The sequence below is a fragment of the Cryptomeria japonica genome, chromosome 9 (assembly GCF_030272615.1).
Source record: "Cryptomeria japonica chromosome 9, Sugi_1.0, whole genome shotgun sequence".
In the NCBI taxonomy this organism is placed as follows: Eukaryota; Viridiplantae; Streptophyta; class Pinopsida; order Cupressales; family Cupressaceae; genus Cryptomeria; species Cryptomeria japonica.
This window is the reverse complement of record NC_081413.1, coordinates 586,876,804-586,900,257: the sequence shown is the minus strand read 5'-3', so window position 1 is coordinate 586,900,257 and position 23,454 is coordinate 586,876,804. Positions and strand designations below refer to the sequence as shown.

At 36.5% G+C, this 23,454-nt stretch overlaps 3 protein-coding genes across 4 annotated transcripts; all 3 read right to left on the bottom strand.

The window, feature by feature from the left end:
- Window positions 1–788: 788 nt before the first annotated feature.
- LOC131052095 (pentatricopeptide repeat-containing protein At1g19720) lies at window positions 789–1,726 on the bottom strand. The gene is made up of 2 exons (XM_057986683.2): window positions 1,652–1,726; window positions 789–1,478 (listed from the first exon to the last, which is right to left on the bottom strand). Exons 1-2 carry the CDS (start codon window positions 1,724–1,726, stop codon window positions 789–791), a joined length of 765 nt encoding a protein of 254 aa, XP_057842666.2.
- A 5,140-nt stretch (window positions 1,727–6,866) lies between these two features.
- Window positions 6,867–10,972, bottom strand: LOC131052117 (pentatricopeptide repeat-containing protein At4g21065-like). Its single transcript, XM_057986714.2, is given in 2 exon segments — window positions 6,867–9,888; window positions 9,891–10,972. Coding segments are annotated over 2 exon segments (2,781 nt in total). The 5' UTR covers window positions 10,851–10,972; the 3' UTR covers window positions 6,867–8,067.
- Window positions 10,973–19,303: 8,331 nt separating this feature from the next.
- On the bottom strand, window positions 19,304–23,125 carry LOC131052120 (pentatricopeptide repeat-containing protein At2g13600-like). Of its 2 annotated transcripts, none has more exons than XM_057986718.2 (2): window positions 21,223–23,125; window positions 19,304–19,682 (listed from the first exon to the last, which is right to left on the bottom strand). In XM_057986718.2, exons 1-2 carry the CDS (start codon window positions 22,042–22,044, stop codon window positions 19,635–19,637), a joined length of 870 nt encoding a protein of 289 aa, XP_057842701.2. In that variant the 5' UTR covers window positions 22,045–23,125; the 3' UTR covers window positions 19,304–19,634. The 2 variants fall into 2 exon arrangements, with proteins under 2 accessions (XP_057842701.2, XP_057842700.2); XM_057986717.2 differs by lacking the exon at window positions 19,304–19,682 and adding an exon at window positions 19,690–20,755.
- Window positions 23,126–23,454: the final 329 nt, after the last annotated feature.

Sequence of the window (23,454 nt, the reverse complement as noted above, 5' to 3'; positions counted from 1 at the left end):
TGCAAAATTGTTCATCAAAATATACAATTCATCACAATTTTTTCCAAAAAATATACCAACTCATTCACATCAACCATGAAAACATGGTAATATAAAGAGACCTTAATTAAAACACAAAGTAAGAAAAGCAGCAGCTGTATGTTTAATACGCGCGATCGATCAATAAGAGGGAAACTCTGATCAGAATCAATCTCTTAAAACCAGTAGTGCCGACCCGATCGAGAGCTTAGCCTCCCCTGTTTCTTGTTTGCAGAAACTCACCTGGGCTTTGGCGCACTGGTTTGAATGGCCTTCTGTTGTAGACGTTTGCATTTCAGTTGAGAGTCTCTTATATTACATTTAGGCATTTGAAAGTGTTTTTTCAATTATCTTGGATGCTTTCTGTATACTTCCACAGTTTGTATGCATGTCTACCACGATACTTGCAAGAACGACATAAGACAAATATCCATTGTCAATTATGATTTTATGGATATCCATGCCCTGTTCTAAAGCTCCCAGTTTTGAACGGGCTGGGAGGATGATGGCAAAGGTTGTGAAATCTGGCTTAATGCCTGCTAGTTGCATTTGCTAGAAATTTTCAAAAGCCTTTTTCAAGAAAACCATTTTGTGCATATCCAACAATCATTGTGGTCCATGTGTCAACATTTCTGCAAGGTATTTTGTCAAACAGTTGGCGTGCCTTGGATATGCTTCCACATTTTATATACATGTATTAGGGCATTAACAACTACGATTTCTGATATAATTGATAGATTTTCATACCTTGTTCTAACCCTCGTATTTTGTTACAGGCTGAGAGGATGCTGGAAAAGGTTGTGGAATTTGGCTTTAAATCTGCCAAGTGTATTTGTTAAAAACCATCCCAAGGCCTTTTCAACCAACCCATTTTGTACATATCGCGTAACCATGACATTCCATGAGATGATATTCGGTTGAGGTATTTCATCGAAAAGCCTTAATGCCTCGTCAAGAACACCATTTTGTGTGTATACTGCAACCATAGCATTCCAGGAAACCTCATTTTTATGGGGTATTTTGTCAAACAGCTCACGTGCCTTGTATATTTTTCCACATTTTGTATACATATCTACCAGGGCATTTACAATTACGACATCTGACAAAAATCCCCTTTTGATTATGCTTCCATGTAGATCCATACCCTGTTTCAAGGCTCTTACTTTGGCACAGGCAGCGAGTATGGTGGCAAAAGTGAGGATACCCATGTCTTTGTAAGCTGCGATGATCGCATCACATGAGGACACATCTCGTTTTGTCATGTCGTCAAACTCCTTGCGAGCATCAACGAATCTTCCACACTTGCCATACATGTTGACGAGCTTAGTTTGAAAAACTCTGCTCTTAGCAAATGCAAATCCCCTGTGGACGATGAGAATAGATTTGTTTACCATGAGAACCGTCCCGGAAAATTTCCCGGCATCTGTCAAATCCGTTGGGTGTTTTCCATATATTATAGCCTATCGGTTAATAAATTTTAATAAAGGTTAATCATTAATTAATAATTTTATTTAAGTTTTTGGCGTTTTCCTTTTGGCCGTCTTTGTGGCGGTTATTTCGCTGCGCCGATATGGCAAGGGATTAGTATATATATGCGTTGCTATGAGCTAAGACATCGATGAAGTTTATTTACTTGGTGCCTTGCTTTCTCAGACTGGAGTGTTAGCTTATGCCGGGAGTCGAACAGAGGTTGAGCAAAGCAGGCCATCCGTAGCTTATAGCAGAATCAGATAACGGCTCCTAACCTTGTGGGTTCATATTGCGCAATCGGGTGTGTATATGCAGTGTTGTTTGAAGTCATAGTTAGTTATAATCAGATTCCATATAACTGTTATTTTCAGAACATCTGATATATAAGGTTCCTAATAAAACATTGGATTGCCAGTCTGTTGTTAATGCAATATCATTGTTTGTTCATGAATATGAGTGTGTTCCATTCGTGTTCGAAGAAAATTCTGCTCTACATTCCTGATAAATTCTGTGACAAGTTTCTATAACTGGGTATCTAAACTTGAGAATTAAGTAAGTATAGTTCAAACAACAGCCTTCAGCAGTTAATCTGAGCAAGAGATTGTCTAGATCGATCCAAAAATGCCCTTGCTGTTTCAAGACCATAAACTAAACAATATCAACCAGGACAAGTATTATTCAATTTAAATTGCAGATGTGATATGGACAAGATAACATAATCAGTTTAGGTTGAAAAAACATATTAAATGAATAATGTCCTCATCAAATCCAAGCATTGGCCTGAATGTAAATCGTTCTAATACTTCTTGCTAGCTGAGCAACTTTCCTTTTCCTTCAAGCATGCCTCTCTTTTTGCATTTCCTATTCTTTTTTCCCATCCTGCAGCTTCTAGTCCAGACTCTCCAGAGCCCTTTACACTTCGTGAAAACAAGTTCGATGTCGTGACTCCTCCATGGCTCGATAAACAAAGGGTTCAAACAAGGGGTTCAACACAAACCTTGCTATTTTATCTAAACAGTGATGTATAAAAATATTATCATTTTATCCAAATCCAAAGGATGATCTAGCTCACCAAAAATCAATAAACAATATTCCTTCAGGAAATGAACATGTAACTTGATTCCTTCCTGACATTACAAATCTGATACAATGCACTTTTTTATAGTGCAAGCCAGTGTATGAAGCTCGCTTCATTAATTTTCCACAAGAACATGTCACCTGTGTTTAAAACAATGGAATCGTTATCATATCTCACAACAATGTCTCTTGTAACAACCTTAGATGTTCTTGTCAGTTCCAAAAGTTGTTCTATAGGATGTGTTTAACATCCAAGTCTAACTGCTACCTTTCTCACAATGATGGCAGATGAGCCTCCACACCATTAAGCACAAACCTTCTATCTTGTATATACGTTGATGCCTTATCCCAAGACTATTACTCCAGCTTCAGATGCATCTTCTGTGTTTGTAGGTCTGATCTGTCTTCTACACAAAAAGCATGTACCATTTTGTGGACTTTGATCCAGCTACATCGGAATGATTTAAATTATACACATTAAGCTTACACTTCTAAGCTTAAAAGTGTTAAACATTTAGAGTTGACTGATATTTTCTAGGCTTAATATGTCACAGTAAGAATACACTTCTAGACTTAAAAGTGTTAGACACTCAGAATTGACTAACATTCTCTAAGCTTAATATGTTGCTTAGTTTGTATGGTTTAAGTCTGGCCAACTACATCGAGGCAATTTTCTAATTCCTCTCTTGTTCATCAATTTCCTTATCTTATGAACATCACACCACCTGCCTGCTTCTGCATAAATGTTAGACCAAAGAACATAAGGCGCAACATTTTTAGGATCCTATTCAAAAAGAAGTGTTGCTACATACTCTCGTAGCCATATATTTTTATGTGATCTACAAGCGCCAAGCAAACACATCCACACACCCGAATCGGTTTTTAATGGTATTTTGCTGATAAAGTTTAAGGCTTGCTCAAGATAACCAGCACGGCCAAGGCATGATTCAAGAAGAGTCTCTCATGCAATTGAAGTACTTACAAAAGCTATCCACTAGACCTGCATGACTGCATGCAAATAAGATACAAAGAAAGCTTACATGGTTCGGGTCGGCTCCACAGTGCTTCATTAATTCAAAGACTTTTAGGTAATCCTTGCTATATCCATGCATTGTACATCCCGCAATCATTGCTGTCGATGAAATAACACTTTTTTGAGGCATTTTTTTAAACAACACAAGTGCCTTCTGTACACTTCCACATTTGGCATACATGGAATTAAGGATGGCATCTGCAAAACATTCATTTTTTATTATTATTTTTGAGGGATGCACATACCTTGCTCTAAAGCTCCAATTTTTGGACAATCTTAGGAGGATACTGCGAAATGTTACTGAATGTGGCTTTAAACCTGTTGCTTGAAAATATCCAAGGCTTTATCGACAAGCCCAACTTGTACAAGAAATGAAGTTCCGGGTAAAAGGATTCTTGTATTGTGGTAAAGTAAAAATCTTTGGAATACTTTTTCAAACCATTCTGATTTATGCATTGGTATATTGTTAGATTGTGTAATGCGTTATCAATGTTAAAAGGGGGATTGTTGAACATTGTGTTGTCATTAATGGCAAAGGTGTATGCTAAAAGAACTGCTAGAGGTTGTTGTAATTTTAATTACTTTTGCCATGTTGTTTTGTGTTAGAGCACTTACGTTCTGGAAGAATAGAGTCAAACTCTGATGGATACCCTTTTGCAGAATGTTAACTGTATCATCATAAACCCATGACATATATTCTTTGTTGTAGTTGAGGTTACCAGTGCCTCATTATCTAAGTTGGTGCTTTGTTCTTTGTTTTGGGGATCTATATCTCTTGTAGCTTGGAGCTTGCAAATATGGTGGGGATTGGTGTCTTCATCATAGGTTGCAATTTCAGTGGGTTAGTGCTTGCAAAATATTATAACTTCTTTATTTGCTTCACGAGGCTAGATTTGGGCAATAGATCCAAGCAGCTATTCTCATCGTGTTCTTTCTCTCCCAAGTTTCCACGTAAATATGGAGTTCTATTTTGTTGGTGTATGCTTGTCTTTTGCTTAGCAATTCCTATGATAGTTTGAAAAGTTATTAATGGTAATTAATGCTAAATTAGGATAAATTTTGCATATAATGATTCACCCCCCTCTCAATATAGCTATGTGTATGACATGTTTGTCCCTCTAATTATAGTGAGTACATTCCTTGTCATGATCTAAATTACATTAGAAACTAATTGAAAATCTAGATATTTTCAAAATGACATCTTGAAAGGCATTGCCCTCCACCCAAGGACTAACCATTTTTCTTGATACCTTCTCATAAATAGTTTGAAAGCACAACTAACTTCTGCTAGTGAAAAAATGAACACAAAAGCATGTCTATCATATATAAAAATGAGTGTTAAATGTACAATGATAAACCTTGTATATGCAAGTAAGGATGAGGAGGTGAGAAGGTAGTAGTGAAACTTTGCCTACCCATCCAAAGGTGCAACACTTGTGAACTCACTTGACAAGTGTGTGAGCAAGTGGCAAGTGTGCATGCAATAGGTGTCTCAAGTGATGAGGACACATGTCCTAACCATATGAAGTGATTTAAAAGTATAAAATATCCTAAGTAAACTTAAGCTAAGTGTGAATAGGTTAATCCTAGAAAGGTGATTAGCTAACTAGGTGGATAATGATGCTATTTACGCTAACACCCCTCTTAAATGCAACATAGGAAGTAATGTATGCATGATGATGAGTCCCAGATACTAGGTAATGTTAGGTACTCATGTACTTGTAAGTTTATCATAAAGTGGAGATAAAGGAGAAAATGTAATAGGAACAAAACTCCTCTCTAAAAGAGATTATGTTTAAAGAAGTGTACAAGTATGGAGAAGAGAATTGACAGAAGGAAGGACTCATAATGAAATTCTACTGAATACTTCTAACAAAAGTATAATAATGATCTCCCCATAGGAGAGAAAGAGAGGCGGCCATGTAACCCCCCCAAAAATGTGAAGTAATGAACTCCAAGTGAAAAATGCTTCCTCTCAAAACTAATAATAGAAGGGAAACCATGCACCTCACCTTAGAATGATGTATATAGTGCTAGTAGATGCTCGATATTGGATGTTGAAGATGATCCATGATCGACAAACAACATTTATTACCTTAGTAAGAAACAATACCTCAAATGTGTGCACAATGATCTCCCATTCCAAATAGGAAGATGTAGGAAGTATTATGAAGGTCTTTGAATTTTGCCCATGATCGATTCTCCAAACCAATGCTGTGAGGTGAAAAATGTTGATATGATGGATCAGGTACTATAGAAGATTTAGGAACATGGACCATGTATGTATGGTGATATTTGGACTGATGTGAATTTGATACTATTGCAACTGATTATAATTGACTTAGTTTAAACACATGAATATTTGCACAATTTGTCATGATAGAAGCTTATGTAGGGGAGCAAAGAGAAAGATCCAAATATGGCAGTGGTGATGCATCTTCATCAAAGTAACATCAGATAGAAGACAAATGTCTTGAATGGTGTCTCCCAAATTTGCAAGGTGGGATTCTTCAAACACACATTAAATGTTGAGTAAATATGCATCGCAATATGGTGGATCTAGAGAAACAATAACATTGGCTTGATGCAAAGAATTAATGGAAGTCATGGATGGGTCAACAATGTATTCACATGTAGCAACAAGTATTTTAGCTTTTGTAATCATGGAGAGAAGTTGGAAGAGGTTAAGAAATGAGGACACCATTCATCCACATGTTAATTAATCTTGCAATATGTGCACTACACTTTTTAATGTTTAGGCATTGTCTAATGATGAGCAAAATCAATGTGAAATGCAAATATACTCCCCTAAGTGCAATATAAAGTGACCCATCCAATTTTCGACACTTTATAATTTAGTGTATTTTACACTGCAAATAGGGCCAATGGATGGACCATTGAAAAATATAAACTTTTGCAAAAAGTAGCTCTTGATTTTGAATTACTAATCAAAAGTTATTACAGAATCAGATTCTTGTAACTAAGCCTATTTTAATTATAATTACATTAAAGAACTGAAAACAACACTAAAATGTAATCAAACTTAGGCATGCAACCACTCATTAGAATTGGAATAAAATGAAAATGCTCTTTGTTGACTATCCACACTTAAAAAAAAATCCTCTTAAAAAAAACCTTTTAATTATGTCAAACAACCAACTTACCACTAGCGGTTAACATATAAATGTGCTTAGTTACAAAAAAATATTAGCATATAAATGTGCTAGAGTATTTAAAAGTTAACATAAATGAGTCGTTAGTGCTTGACCAAGTCCAATGTGGCCGAGTCTTTGCTAGAGAGCTGATGGCATGTGCAGGTATTATGACTGCAATGTGCAAGATAAAACCACAATTAAGTTTCCAAACACCCGTGTAATAAAGGCTTGACCACTATCATGGATACATTTATAACTTGTGCACTGGGGGATATGTAAGAGATTGTTGGGGAGTAATTTAATGTGGAGATAGACTTCTTCAACCAACTCCTGTTGAGGTATTTGCCTCTATTGTTGGCAATGTTGCAAAGGCAAAATGCAACCACACTCTTTATTTGCAATTTCAACCATCAAAACAATCTCTTCAAAATTCAGTTTACAATTATAACAATACTATTTCTAATGATTAATGGGATGCAGAATTTGAAAAATTGTAACACATTTTAAATTTTAGCTTTCATGGTAGCAGCTTACTCCAAAGTGCTCCCAAATTTTCTCACAAGCACCTGTCAAGAAAAAAGGAGTACTTCCCTCGATAGAACCATTGCCTAAAAGGGATCTTCTGAATTCCTAGAGAACATCTTGTAGTCATCCAGTCTTCTCTGCTAAGGAATACCGATAATCAAATTCGATTTAGCAAATTCCCTGGTCAGGGTTCCAATTTGACACAAAATGTCGTTGGTATTACTTTCCTAAAAACAACACAAAATCCATCTGAACAGATACTTCGTTTTAAAATTTTGCACCGATGGAAGAGGATTTCAGCTGACATGAGGGCATTTAAACCCCTCCAAGTTAGGTACCAACTACCAAGTCATTAGTGTCCCTCGACAACTTTAGGGTTGTTGGGCACTTGGATGACTTCAGGGCGTTAGGCACCAAGCTGAGTTTAGGGTTGTTAGATACCTGGCATGGGCACAACATAGTATAGCCAAGTCAAAAGGACCACACAGAATGTCAAAGGAGAAAGAATTGATCAATAGATCCTGTCATTGTATCCACAAACTGTCTTGATTGCATTTCCTACTGGCTGAGTGACTTTCCATTCCCTTCAAGCATTCCACTCGTTTTGTATTTCTCATCCTTTGGAATCCTTTTCCAGCTCTTCAGCTGAAAGGTGTATTAGATCCCTGGTACCAGTTCAATGTCAGAAACAGAATAAGTTAATCAACTGATTTCTTCTTACCACTGAAAGTCTAAACCGTACACCTTGTTATGGTGCAAGCCTTTACTTACAACTTGCTTGCTTTATCATCACCAATAATCACCACAAGAGCATTGTCCATGTTTGAAATGATGGAAACGGTTTGCATCTCTCACAACAATTTCTCTTGCAACAATCTTGGAGATAAGCTTGGTTGCAGTGTGGCAGTCCCTACACACACGAAGGTTCTTGGCAACTCTAATAGTCGTTCCAGGGGATGTGTTTAGCAACCCAAATGCAATTGCCAACTTCTCACTATGGTGGCAGACAAGCAATTTCTTCTCCTCTTCCTCCACATCATTCACTACAGGTGCTGTATCCGGATTATACCCTTCTGCCTTCATTTCCCAAGACAATTTCTCCAACTCTGCATAGATTTTCTCTGTTTGTGGGTGTGATCTGTCTCCCACACAAAAGGCATGCACCATTTTATGCACTTCAATCCAACTACATCCTGGTACCTTACTAATTCCTCTATCTCTCATCAATTTCCTTACCTTTTGTGCGTCACTCTGCCTACCCACTTCTGCATAGATATTCGATAGAAGAACATAAGGCGCAGTATTTTTAGGATCCAAATCAAAAAGGTGTCTTGCCACATTTTCTCCTAGAGCTATGTTGCTATACGATCTACAAGCGCCAAGCAAACACATCCATATGGCCACATCAGGTTTTATTGGCATCTTGGTGATAAAATTTAGGGTTTTCTCAAGATAGCCAGCGCGGGCAAGAAGGTCAACCATGCACACATAATGATCGACTGTGGGTTCGATGCGATAGAAGTTCCTCATGTTGTGGAAATATTGACACCCATTGTCCACTACACCTGCATGACTGCATGCATATAAAACACAAATGAAGCTTACGACGTCAGGATTGGTTCCAAAGTGCTCCATTAGTTCAAAAAGTTTCAGGGCATCCCTGCTATAGCCATGCATTGCATATCCTGCAATCATTGCATTCCATGTGGCAACATCAGGATAATCCATTTTGTCAAACAATTCTCGTGCCTTCTGTATGCTGCCACATTTTGCATACATGTCTATCAGGGTATTTGCAACTACACCATAAGACAAAAGCCCGCCTTTGACTATTTTTTGATGAATCTCCATCCCATGTTCCAAAGCTCCCATTTTGGCACAAGCCGGTAGGATGCTGACAAAGGTTGGAAAGTTTGGTTTTACCCCTACAAATAGCATTTGCTTAAAAATCTCCAAGGCTTTTTCAACAAGTCCATTTTGTGCATATCCTGCGATGATTGCAGTCCATGAGACTACATTTCGTTGAGGCATTTTGTCGAACAATATGCGTGACTTTTGTACGCTTCCACATTTAGCATACATATCTATCAGGGCAGTCAAGACTACAACATCAGATAAAAATCCACGCTTGATTACCTTTTGATGGGTTTCCATAGCCTGTTCCAAAGCTTCAAGTTTGGCGCATGCAGGAAGGATGCTAGCAAAGGTTGAGTAGTCTGGCTTCACACCTGTGATTTCCATTTGCTTAAACAATCCCAAGGCTTTATCAAGCATCCCATTTTGTACATAACCTACAATCATAGCATTCCATGAGATCACATTCCGTTGACGCGTTGTGTCAAAAACTACTTGTGCCTGCTGTATGCTTCCACATTTCCCATACATGTCTATAAAGGCATTAATAACCATGTTCGACAAAAATCCGTTTTTAATTACATTTTGATGGATTTTCATACCCTGTTCCAAATCTCCCATTCTGCCACAAGCTGGAAGTATGCTAGCAAAAGTTGCGAAGTTTGGTTTTACGCCTGCTAGTTGCATTTTCTTGAAAATATCCAAAGCTCTGTCAACAAACCCACTTTGTGAACATCCGGCCATGATTGCGGTTCATGAAACTATATTCGGTGAGCTATTTTGTCAAATAGTTTGTTTGCTTTCTGTATGCTTCCACATTTTGCATACATGTCTATAACTGCGGTCACAACTACATCATCTGACAAAAACAGGCTTTCAATTATTTTTCCATGAATCTCCATACCCTGTTTCAAAGCTCCCACTTTGGCCACCGCTGGTAGGACGCTCGAAAAGCTTCCCAAGCTTGGCTTTACACCTGCTGAAAGCATTTGCCTGAAAATTTCCAAGGCTTTTTCAACAAACCCAATTCGGGTATATCCAGCAACGACGGAAGTCCATGATACTACATCTCGTTTAGGCATTTCGTCAAACAGTTCGCTTGCCTGGTGTATGCATCCATATTTTATGTACATGTGTATAAGAGTATTCATCACAATAAGAGGACATTGAAACCCACGTCTAATTATTGATCCGTGAATCTGCAAACCATGTTTCAGAGATGCGGCGTTGGCACATAGGTGGAGAATTATGGCGAACGTGAACTCATCAAGCTGAGCACCTGTTGCTTGCATTTCATGAAAGAGTGTCAATGCCTGTTGGGGAAGGCCATGCCTTGTGTAAGCGCCAATTATTGCATTCCATGAAAACATGTTTGGTTCAGTCATGTTGTCGAAGGTTTGACGAGCATCCACCAATCTTCCACATTTGTCATACATATTGATAAGTGTATTCTGTAAAAAATTATTTTTGGCAACTGGATGTCCCCTTTCACTTATCTGAGAATAGAATTGCTTACCCTCTGAAAGTGCATTCTTGTGGATGCTAACCTTCAATAATTGGGTGTTTGAAGAAGAGTGGAAAGAAGGTTTGTGTGACGTGAGAAAAATGAGTATGGTTTGTGTGACGTGGAGAAAAATGAGTATGGCATTCTTCCACCGACCCTGCCCAGAAAGTGCCGTGAGACTGAGGCAAGGAATGCCACTGTAAGCTTGATGCATTTTCGTTCTAACACATCGAGACTCTGTTTACTCTTGATGAAAAGGATTGAACTTTTAAAACAAGTGCTCCCTAGAAATTAGGGTTGAGGCAGCAGTCTTTAGAGTGGGGGGAAGAGGGGAGATTGGGAAGTGGGTAAGATTTGAATTTGTGATTTTTTTGAAGAATACAAATTATCTAATTATAGAACAAATTCTTTATTGCCATGGAATACAGGTTTTCATCCTTTAAAAACTGTTTTCACAAATATAATCACAAATTTTTCAATTCTTAACCAAATTAAGTCAAACAAAAAGCACTGGAAAGAGGATTCAGAGATCTTTACAACACATATAGCCTTTTTTCATTATGATTCCTCATGTGACCATACCAAACGCTGCAACAGGATTGTTGTTGCCTTCACCAATATGTTTTTCACCATGAACTGTAACAAACAGTCATTAATAACTTTTGAAATACTGATCAGAAAGAAAATTGCTCCGGTCATACTTTTTATTGCCTAGTTAAAAAACACTCTCAAATTTATAGCTAGATCCAACGGTTAAGTCAAAAGTTATGAGGATTTTTCCAAAACGGGTAACCCTTGGCAGGGTTTTGACAATTTTTGAAAAACCAAACATATCTTGCCAAATACTCCACAAAAATGCATAAGAAAGGATTCATCTAAAATCTATTTCATTAATCTATCATTCAAAAACATCTACATATAAAAATTACACCAAATGTGATCCTCCATTGATCTATGACAGTCACAGATTCCTTAAAACCTTATGACAATTTGAGGGTTTGATAGATAATCTTTGTCAAATCCCCTCCAAATTGCTCTACCCCCTTGATCTCGAAAAAACATGGTTTTATAAACCATTTACAACTCCTTCCTAACTACTCTAACCACCTCATGACCAATGGATTGCATTCTTACACTTTTGTTGCACTTTTTGGCAATGTTGCAACTTTGCAATTTTTACAATTTTTGACAAATTATCACTACACTTCACCCTAGCCTTCATGGGCACCCCTAACATGTTATAATGGATTAAATTTGACCAATTAAAACATTTCAAACTTTTTTGGATGTTCTTCACCCTTTGACCACAGTTGACTCTATCAGGACCTATTAGGTCTCTTGATACAAAATGGCTCCTCAAGCCTTACAACATGAATTGTTTTGATACAATGGTCTTTTGTGACCTTGCAATCATTAACGCAACATTAAAAATAAAGAAAAATGTGGTTTGTCTTCATGATACATCTCCATGGCTAGGTGCCCCTGCACCAGTTTCACTCATAGTCTTGTTCATTCTTTTTGAAATTAAATTTACACTCTCCAAGCTAATCCTTTTCAATATCTAATTGTTAGTCCATTTGCCCATGCACCCAATACCTCAAATTAAGTGACAAAGAAATTGTGCTTATAGGCATTTACTAGGCCACTAGAGAATGAAAAGATTGCATTAAACATTATCAAGTGTTATACACATTAGCATAAAGTATGACACAAGAAAAAGGTATTATTTAAATGTGTATCATCTCAAAAATTTGATTGGAGAACTTATTGAGCTACTAATGCACAATAATCATCTAAAGCATTACTTTTCATAAGTAATGGAGCATTTTGGTTCATGAGTAAATGTATTATTTGTTATATTTTCTCCTGAGTAGTCATGACCCTTCTTTTTCATTATAAGGTGTTATTGTCATACTACCTTATTGTTGTGTTGTTCATGTGGCCTACTCTTGGAGAGTTCTTCTAGATTCTCGTTGTTTCAAAAAGTGACACAAGTTTCTAACTAGAGCCACAATTGGGACCCTCTAAAAAAATCTTATAATTCAATTAAGACCTTGCAAATATTTCCTAATTTTATCTTGCGATGTTCTTATTTGGCTCCCCATGAGTTTATGAGGTATTATTGTCATGCTAGCTTATTATTGTGTTGTTCTTGTGGCCTACTCTTGGAAAGTTCTTCTAGAATCTTGTTGTTTCAAAAAGTGACACAAGTTTCTAACTAGAGCCACAATTGGGACCCTCTAAAAAATCTATAAAATTCAATTAAGACCTTGCAAATATTTCCTAGTTTTATCTTGCAATGTTCTTATTTGGCTCCCCATGAGTTTTGAAGGTCAAGTGTTCAATGTGGAGTCTATAGTGTCTGAATGTTTTTTATGTGGAGTCTCTAGTGTTTGTACGTTTTTTTAAGTCTCTCACTTTTAGGGATTAGGAGATTGCAAGAAAACTTAGACCCTAAAGACGAGAGGTTCCAAGGTTATAGGTTCCTTGGGGACCTCAACCCCCACTCCTCGTAGTCTCTCCTTGTCTTGTCAAGCCCTAGTTACCACCTTTTCTTATTTCTTAATCATATGTCCTTTCGAGCCCCAAGTTAGGATGGAGTTTGGACCAAGGGGCACATTACTGAGCTCTCTAATCCCTATGGTGTCCATCTCTTGAGTTTCTCATATCCATATTCTCCCAAAGAATGGAACTCCAAAAGAACCTTAAACCTTTGCACCATTTCTTGATGCAAGGTTTCCCCCTACTTCTAACTTCGAAATTTTCCCTCTTCATCTTTTCTTCATTACATGCATTGGGAATGTGGGTGGATCCCAAACCTTGGCACCAATTCCTCCCCATAATTTATTTTGTTATTCTTACCCCTATTCCATTCCTAGCCTTGTTTCTAACTTCCTCCTTACCATTGATCCCCAAAGTTTTGCCATCTTTAGTTTGTGATCCCTCCCAAGACTTGATCCCTACCCTTCCCTATTTGTAACTCCTTGGTGTTGATTCTCTTTCTCCCCTATCCCTAATCAATTTCCTCTCCTAGTCTCAACTTCATCTATATTCTTCTAATGTATTATTGCTTCTTCATTCCCTCTCACTTCTTAGTTCTCAAAAAATTTCTACTCTTGGCACTTAAATTCATATTCCTTAGATTCCTTCCAGATTCAAATTTTCTACCAAACACTTGAACATTCAAAATATTCACACCAAGTTTCACCATGCTTCGAAACCCCTAACAATCAATTTAACTACCCCAACCACTTTCCAATCACCATCATTACCCTTGGTTGACCCCTACAAGCTCCAAAAGGTGTTTACTAGCTAAAAAACTATTATTTCAATTAATGGACATGATTTCAATGTAGATCTAATGATTATAGGTAATGGTAGCCCTATTGTCATCATGGGGTTGTTGGAATTCTTCCTTCCGAGATTCACCCACATGGATCTTTGCCACACATTTTGAAGTACCAATGACTTTGAAGACCCCACATGCCATCTCCATTGGTTCATTTTCTTCTTGACATTATTAAGGGTAGAGACACATAAGAAATTGGAGACTATAAATAATAGTTCATTCTACATAACAAGCACTGGTCATTGTGTTTCCAATTTTTTAAAATTAATGTACTTTGTCTAGGGTTCAAATTATATATTTCTAGTTCTTCAAGAGATCAACAATTGTTTGAATTAATTCAAGGTTGAGTAATTGCAAAGGGTATCAATAGTTAAATGTCTCTGTGGTTATCTATGTATTTTTAGGGGAACTTGTAACACTTGTTTTAAGTTCCCTCATATCATACATGTTGGTATTCTTGCAATGCAAATTTCATAAATATAATAACATCTTTAAAATATTACAAGCCTTGTAATAATTATTTGTGTTGCATATGGACTTCTATTATATGTTTTTAGATTAATAAGTATGTTCTACTATTTAATGCCTCTCATTAGATGCATTTTATGCTTAAATCTATTCTTGTGTGCTTTAATTCATGTGTAATTCATTGACTTTTTCTTTAATAAATTACGACTCTATTACCCACTAAATAAACACCAATCTTTGAAAATGATGGACTCAATCACATGCTTTATAAAACAAATGAATCATTCACTAGTAGTTTAAATTAATTATGATATATATGTAGTTCATGATTTAGTAGTACAAACAAGGGGCTATCTTTTGTGAAACTTACTAGGTAAATTACTTTACAAATCATGTATACTTGCACCTCTTGCAATGATATTAGCTATATGAGAGTTCATTTGTGTAGTTGGTTAGTTTTTAGCCTAGTGACAACCTTTGGGTTTATAAATTGCATCAAATATAATTACTCAATTGTCATATTGTATCATCCATTAGCAGCCTCAATCCTATTTAGGATATCTCTAGGAATACCCTCTTAGGTTTAAGCTAATCCAAAAGTGCAAGAGAGCTCATCTAATCTCATTCATAAATCCGTAAGCTGCCATAATTTTTTGATGAGCCTTGGTTTTACCTTCCTAAAAATACCCCTTTGTCTTGAAGATAAAATGGTATTCTAGGATTTTGGAGAATGATCTTAGAACCCAACAAGTTCAAGATGAAAGATTTCCACCTTGAAATGAGGTGATTCTTTACATTAAGAATATTGTACTAGAAGGGTGTTTTCAATGCATGTATGCTTATCACTTCCCCTTGTTATGCTACCTTCACTAGAATGTGTATATAAGATTTTTGTTTTATTTTTGTCTTCTATGGAAACCTTTATTAATGAGGTCAAGTGCAAAAATGCAAGTGTGCCTCTATACCAAGACACCATCTATCATCTTTACCACTTTTGCTTGAATTATTCCATAGACCTTGGTGTTAGTTGCCTACATGATGAGACCTACCCTAACCCCACTAGAAAGGGTTAAAAAAACTTTAGCTCTAAGAATGCTCTCAAGTTTATGGCTAAGATTTCCCCCTCGCCCAAAACCCTAAGATTCTACCTAAGAATGATATATGTAAAGAAGACTCCCAAGGTCTTTAGGAAGATGCCTAAGGTTGTTAAAGGAACACATTTTGAAGCTATGACTAAGAGTTAGGAGAATGACTCTGATATTAGGTCTTGCACTCCTTCACACTCTGTTAATGTGGAGAAGGGCAATAATTATAGATAAGATAAACAAAAGTATAATTTGGATGCAAGTATTCCCATAAGTGATGGCTCTAAAAAGAGGACCTTGGAGAAAATTATAACTAGAAAATATTCTCACCTTGTTGCCTGCCAACCTAGCTCCAAAATTGATCCCCATGCTAATGAAGTCAATTTAGTGGATTCTAGTGAGGGGGATGATGAACTTTATGAGAATACAAACCCTTAGTTGATGACCTTGGACTCTAATGACAATGTGAGTACTAGCAAACATTCCCTTGTTATCAATGAGATTACTCTACTTCTATTGAAGATAGGGAAGAGATGTAGCCTAAAGGGGTCAAGTCAACTATGAAATAACTATACAAGAAGTAGAAGAGAGAAGGGCATAAGGTTCTTGAGAAGCATGAAAAAAAGAAAACCTAATTTGTTGTTAGAGATAACAAGAGGGACAAGTTTAAGGAGATCAACTACAAACACTATGCTTGCACCATTTGTTAATTAATCACAAGATAAATGTTTTGCAAGCTAGTGTGGTCTCATTAAAAAGTAAATCCAATGTGTTGGAGTGTTCAATCACCAAATTTTGAATTTGAGTAAGCAATGTTTGAAATGCACAACCTCAAGTATGCCTTGAGGAGCTAATTAGAGCCAAAGAAAAGAAGAAGATGGTTGCTATTGTTAGTGCATCTAGTGCTGATGTTGATTAGCTAAATGACATGTTACATCAACTTTCAAAAGAAAGCGAAACAACATCCAATCTTCAAGGATTGGGTTGGTCTCCTTCCTATTAGCTACTACTCTTGGTACCTTGCAATTGGTGTCAAATTATTAGGTTGGTGGTTTGCCATTGTTAATTTATTGTTAGTCTATTGGATGTTTTGATATTAGTCTATTTTTTGATTATTTTATGAGGCCTCTTTGTTAGGAGCTGTTTTGCCTCGACCATTCGACTTTTGTAAGGATTGAAACTCTTATAACTCTTTTATATAATAAAAAATATATTCTAATTTTTTATTTCAACAACTGATACAAGGGAATATCATGCTTTTGAATTTGAATTGGATCTTTCTATGTAAAATATTATAAAAAGCGTTTTAATATTGTAAGTTATTTAGAGGCAGATAAATAAACCAATAGATTCTTTCCCTAAAACACAGGGCGTGTTTTTAACCAGCATGAATATGAGTAATGAACCAAAAAAATTCTACTCTGGAATGTGAATAGAACTTATAGCTTTACAACAAAAGGGATGGTCAGTCTGATAGAAATTATTGTTATTTGAACTTGAAGGCTCGCAATTCCAGGGTAAAGCGGAGTGGACAAACGTCTAATTTGTTGTCAAAGAGATTACACAGGCATAGATGATGGTAGGACAATGACAATATGCATTCCTTTCTCCTGCAAATCTTGCACTTTCTCTGAATCACCAGCTCTCTATTTTCCATGAAATATTCATAACCATGTTAATATTCATGGCTTCCTCTTTGTTGTTTGCGCTTCCTTCTTTGTTTATTTGGTCAATCTATAGTTTAAGGGCAGCGGTCAATGCCTCCCTGTTCTGAGCTCGCTTTTGCCATGCCTGAGATTCGACCATGAGATCTCTGATTTGCTCTTCCAAATCCACGTTCTTGTGTTTCATGTGAAAGCTCTAAATCCTTGTTCAAACTTCTGTGTTACTACTACAACAGCAACACATAACAATGCCTTTGAGATGGTTTTTGTAATGTCCTCTTTTGGGAGGACACTAAATCTTGTCTAATACACTTGTAGAGTTATTGCAAGTTATGTATATTCAGTCTGCAGTAGTAATTTGGACAGATTCAATTTAATGTTGTTTCCTTCTTTAAATGCATACGTTTGTTGTTTATATCAATCTGATCTGCTACCTATACATATATGTGTGAATCCTTTCTATTTCATTAGGTTTGACTCTCTAATTAATGATTTAATGTTTCCTCTTCTTTTCTTTTGATGTCTGCTTTATTATTGTTTGCAGATTTATATTTGTGTTCTAATCTCTTTGATAAATGTTCATATCATTCAAGTCCAGATTTTCTTATAATTCCAATTTAGGTCCTCCTAAATCTGCTTTTAACGCTTCAGATATTTTGTTCTACTCCATAGATCCTACCTTCTCAAATGAAAACTTCTCCACTTTATATCCTCCAATGTAAGGGAGAGTCACACCTCTTCTTAATGGTCACAACCTTTCACAATTATCACCCTTTGAAAGGGTCAAAACCTTTCATAATTGCTGTCCGTTTGAAAGAGTCACTTCCTTATCTTCTTCTCATTAATGCTTCCTTAATTCCTTTGCTCCCTTCTTTCTTCCTTTTTCCTCCTTTTTTTTCAAATGAAGTTCTCTTCTCTCCCTTTTATATCTCATGTTTGAGGGAGTCAAAACTTTTCGTTTCATGCCTTTTGACCATCATTAAACTTAACTAAATTTTAATTATATGAATCTTTATTTTTTTTCTTTTATATTTTAATTTATTATTATTATTTATTAATAAATCCTATTTCTACAAGAGGACATTGCAGTTTTCTATCATCTCCACCATGCTTTGCCTCAGTCCTTCCTCGTAACAAGGAAGGAAGAAAATAAAAAAAATTGTCGATTTTTTAATCAGTTAATAGAAAAAATTGAACTTACTGGATACAATTGCAATTGACTGAAATTCAATGATTAATAATGTGCAATGCCATTTTTTTCACCTTCACTTTAAAGATTTAGTGTTTATGAGAATTGAAGAACCAAGTTTGTTGGAGCAATGATTGAATTGAATTGGTTTGATAATGTTATGCTTTGAATTTTTTACCTACATTTTGATAAATTGCTCCATCTCATCCCTTTTGCTTTGAATCTCAGAGCAGCCAGATTGTTGCGTGCACATAATATGTTATTTTGTTATTTTTCTGTTCTTTTCTATTAGTTGCATTTGAGTGATACTCTCAAATGCTAAAACCCGAGTATGTAAAAACACATGATTTCGGCTGCAGGTTTAAGTGGTTTTGAATTCTTCTAAAGGAAGAAAGTTCAGCAGGGAATCTGATTCTCTTTTACACACATACATAAACAAAGGGCACAAGGCTGTTACTAAGGGTTATCCTTTTGATCAGTGTTTCTAACTCCATTTTAAGCAGCAATCTCCTTAAATCACAACTTTATGATTTTAACGGCTTCTTTGTTAAAAGGTATATAAATTCCCTGTATGCATGACACATAATTCATATGCATAAATTTGATTTTTCTGTGACAAAATATTTATAGCAATATGGATGACACTTAATGAAAAAATTCATCTAATAATGGTCTATCAGTCAAATTAAAACAATCTCAAGTTTTTTCTTACAAAATTATAGAAAATCTTTTATATCATCACACCCATAAAATTCTTGAAAACTTGTAACAACACTTGAAAAATATTAACAAATGATCAATAGACAAAAATATTTGTAGCCCTGTCAGCCAAACATTGCATAGACAATTTAAAAAAATATAAATCTGCAGTGCTTGGCTGATAAATTTATTTATTCGTGCCTATGGACCAATTGAGAACACCTTTGAATGTTGTCACTAGTTTAATTCAAATAAAGTGCAAACGAGACCAAAATGATTCAATAACAAAACACAGTGAAAATGAACTTTATAAATGTGATGGCTAGAAGATTAAAAAAAATTAAACTTCAAATCTTTCAAAGATGAGATACTTAGAAAGGTCATCTCCATATAATGTGCCTCGCTTGCAAATCAGATTTTTCACATAATATACAAGGGATCTTTGAATGTCCCAGGAGACCATCTTGTGATTTTTCATTCCCATCCACTAATCAGCCTTGAATGGTCTTTAGCAGTCAACCTGACCAGAAGATGGTATGATTCTTCACAAATACCCTTCATTTTCCACGACCACATACGACACAAAATCCACCTGAACAAATATGAATTTCGATTTATTTTCGTAAATATGCTTTAGGAAATAGAAGCACAGCTGACATTGAAACAGGACAAAGAAATCGATCCAAACAAAAACACAGTCGCAAATTAAAAAGGCAAGAGTTTTTAAGGTCAATGTCATTTCAGGCCACAGGCAAACCAAACACCAAATTGACTATGAAACTGATCTTGTGGCACAAGGAAACTCTTTCCATTAGATTTGCATACGGCACAAATCTTCTACGCCTGCATTTTGACATCATGACCAAGCCTGCAAGTAAAGTGGACCAAAACCACCTACTCCCAGTAAAGAATGCCCAAGAAATGCTCTTCTCACCGTTCACTTAATTGTAAGCTCCTCTTAACATTCCTGTCGACTGAACAGGTTTCCATCTCCTCCAAGCATTGCTTTGCTTTCACATTATCTATTCTTCTCTGCCTTCGCCAGCTTTTCAGCAGCTTCATGAAGAACAGACTAATGTCATGACTTATCCATGTTACAACGGAGCCAGAACAAATATCCCATCAGTATATCCACGCCATGACACTTGATGTGCAATATCATCTCATCATGTCAAAGCATGGTCTATTGCTCCAAACACCCACAAACAGCATTTTCTTGGGAACTGAAAATAAAGCATAATTCCTTCTTACCATCTGAGATCCTGCAACTTTGGATAGCAAAAACCTAAGTTTCTAGGTTCCCTTAGCATCACCAATAATCTCCACAAGAACATTGTCCGTGTTTAAAATGATGGAAACGATTAGCATCTCTCACAACAATTTCTCTTGCAACAACCTTGGATATAAACTTGGTTGCAGTATGACAGTCACCACAGACTCGAAGGTTCTTGACAACTCTGATAGTTGTTCCAGGCAACGTGTTTAATAACCCAAATGCTATTGCCAACTTCTCACTATGGTGGCAAAGAAGTATTTCCTTCTCTACCTTCTCCACATCATTCAATATAGGTGTTATATTCGGTGTATACCCTGCTGCCTTCATCTTCCAAGACAATGTATCCAACTTTGCATAGATTTCCTGTGTTTGTGGATGTGATTTATCTCCTACACAAAAAGCATGTACACCTTTATTTACTTCAATCCAACTACATCCAGGAGTCCTTTTTATTTCTTTGTCTTTCATTAATTTCCTTATCTTTTGATGGTCACCCCACCTATTCACTTTTGCATAGATGTTTGACAGAAGCACATATGGTGCAGCATTTTTGGAATCTATTTCAAAAAGTGTTCTTGCCACAAATTCTCCTAGATCTACATTCATATGTAATCTACAAACACCAAGCAAACACATCCACACAACCAGATCAGGTTTTATTGGCATTTTGATAATAAAGTTTAGGGTATCTTCAAGATAGCAAGCACGGCCAAGAAGGTCCGCCATACAAACATAATGATCAGTAGTAGGTACAATGGAGTACAAATCGCTCATGTTATTGAAGTGTTTACAGCCCTCATCTACTAAACCAGCATGACTGCATGCAAATAAAAGTTAAAACACAAAGAAAGCTTACATGGTTGGGGTTTGTTCCAGAGTGCTTCATTAGTGCAAAGAGTTTAAGGGCATCATTGCTATAGCCATGCATTGCATATCCTGCAATCATTGCATTCCATGAGATGATAGTTCGCTGAGGCATTTTGTCAAACAATTTGTATGCCTTCTGTATGGTTCCACATTTTGCATACATGTGTATAAGGGTATTTGCAACGAAAACTTCTGACAAAAGTCCTCTTTCGATGATTTTTTCATGGGTTTCCATACCCTGTTCCAAAGCGCCAACTTTGGCACACGCAGGTAGGATGCTGGCAAAGGTTACTGAGCTTGGTTCTATGCCTGCTAAAAGCATTTGCTTGAAATACTCCAAAGCATTTTCAACAAGCCCATTTTGAGCAAATCCAGTAATGACTGCAGTCCATGAGACAGCATTTCTATGAGGTATCTCATTAAAAAGCTTCAAAGCCTTGTCAAGAGCTCCAATATTGGCATATCCTGTAATCAATGTATTCCATGAAACCACATCTGGGTTATGCATTGTGTTGAACAATTTGTGTCCCTTTTCTATGTTTCCACATTTTGTGTACATGTCCAGGAGGGCAGTCACAAGTACAATATCCCACAAATGTCCGCTCTCAATTACTTTTGTGTGGACCTCCATACCCTGTTCCAAAGCTCCCATTTTAGCACAAGATGTAAGGATGCTGGCAAAGGTTGACGAGTTTGGTTTTACGCCTGCCACTTGCATTCCATTAAACATTTCCAAAGCTTTATCAGCATGCCCATTTTGCGTGTATCCTGCAATCATTGTTGTCCATGAGATGACATTTCGGTGAAACATCTCGTCAAGCTTGGCGTGCCTTGCGTACGCTTCCACATTTTGTGTACATGTCTATCAGGGCATTGGCAACCACAATATTGAAGGGTATTCCACTTTCTGTTACTCTTTGATGGATTCCCATACCCTGTTCCACAAGTCCGATTTTAGAACAAGCGGAGACGATGCTTGAAAATGTTTCTGAGGTTGGTTTTACACCTGCTAACTGCATTTGCTTAAAAATGTCCAAGGCTTTTTCCACAAACCCATTTTGTGCATATCCAGCAATGATTGAAGTCCACGAGACCACATTCGGCTGAGGCATTTAACTGAAAAGCATAAAAGCCTCGTCAAGCACACCCGGTTTGACGTAGCCTGCAATCATCGCATTCCATGAAACGACATCTGCATTCTGCATTTTGTCAAACAATTGACGCGCATTGTGTATCCTTCCACATTTTGAATACATATCGATTAGGGTATTCATCACAATAACTTCGGATTGAAATCCACATCTGATTACCTTTCCATGGATCTGCAAACCATATTTTAGAGATGATGTGTTGGTACACACGGAGAACAGTGGACAAGGTGAAGTGATCAGGTTGGACGGCCGTTCGTTGCATTTGGTGAAACAGTTTGAAAGCCTGTTGAGGATACCCATGATTTCGGTAGGCCGCAATTATCACATTCCATGAAAAAACGTCTGGTTCGCACATGTTGTCAAAAACATGGCGAGCGTCCATAACGCTTCCGCACTTGTCAAACATGTTGATAAGTTTAGTTTGTATAAGAGGGTGTGTGGCAAATGCATGCCCACTGTCATTGATGTGGGAGCTTATTTTCTTACCTTCCGAAAGGGCTTTCTTATCTATGCAGCTCTGCAATAGATGAATATATGTGGAAGCCTGTACAGGAGTATTGTTTGTAGTAATAACAATGTTTATTGCATCCTTCAAGCGACCTTCTGCACAGAGTGCTCTCAGGTTTTGATTGAGATTGGTTATAGATGACATCGCATGAACATGCAATGCCATTCATTTCACCACCTAATGAAACTTCGTAATCTGTCTGATTTCTTGAATGTGCTACTGGAGTACAATGATATCAAAATGTTCATAAATAAAAATTCATTTTTGAAACAATTTGACTTGCAAATGACAGGTAAATGACAGGAATATGTCATGTTTCATCTAGATTCACAACTTTTTGCATGCACGACTTTAATGGATTTGTATTCTTGATGTTTAGTATTTTAGAGGAACATTATTTTACAGATGATTCTTTTCTATTATAACATATCTCTTCGCATATTTTACATATTTTTTTCAAATATAGATATACTAGTTAATATCTTTATATGAATAGTTAAAAACTAGTATATATCTATATTTAAAAAATATAAGTAAGTTGTCGTGAACCTAGATTTTAGAA

Excerpts from the sequence above, each read along its gene's own strand:
- LOC131052095 (XM_057986683.2), bottom strand. The coding sequence starts at position 1,726 with ATGGCCTGCTTTGCTCAACCTCTGTTCGACTCCCGGCATAAGCTAACA. Across the intron at positions 1,479-1,651 it reads CTGAGAAAGCAAGGCACCAA|GCTATAATATATGGAAAACA; the intron begins GTAAATAAACTT and ends ATTAACCGATAG.
- LOC131052120 (XM_057986717.2), bottom strand. The coding sequence starts at position 22,044 with ATGTTTCACCGAAATGTCATCTCATGGACAACAATGATTGCAGGATAC. Across the intron at positions 20,756-21,222 it reads CTGGAACAAACCCCAACCAT|GAGATAAATCACATCCACAA; the intron begins GTAAGCTTTCTT and ends CTTTTTGTGTAG.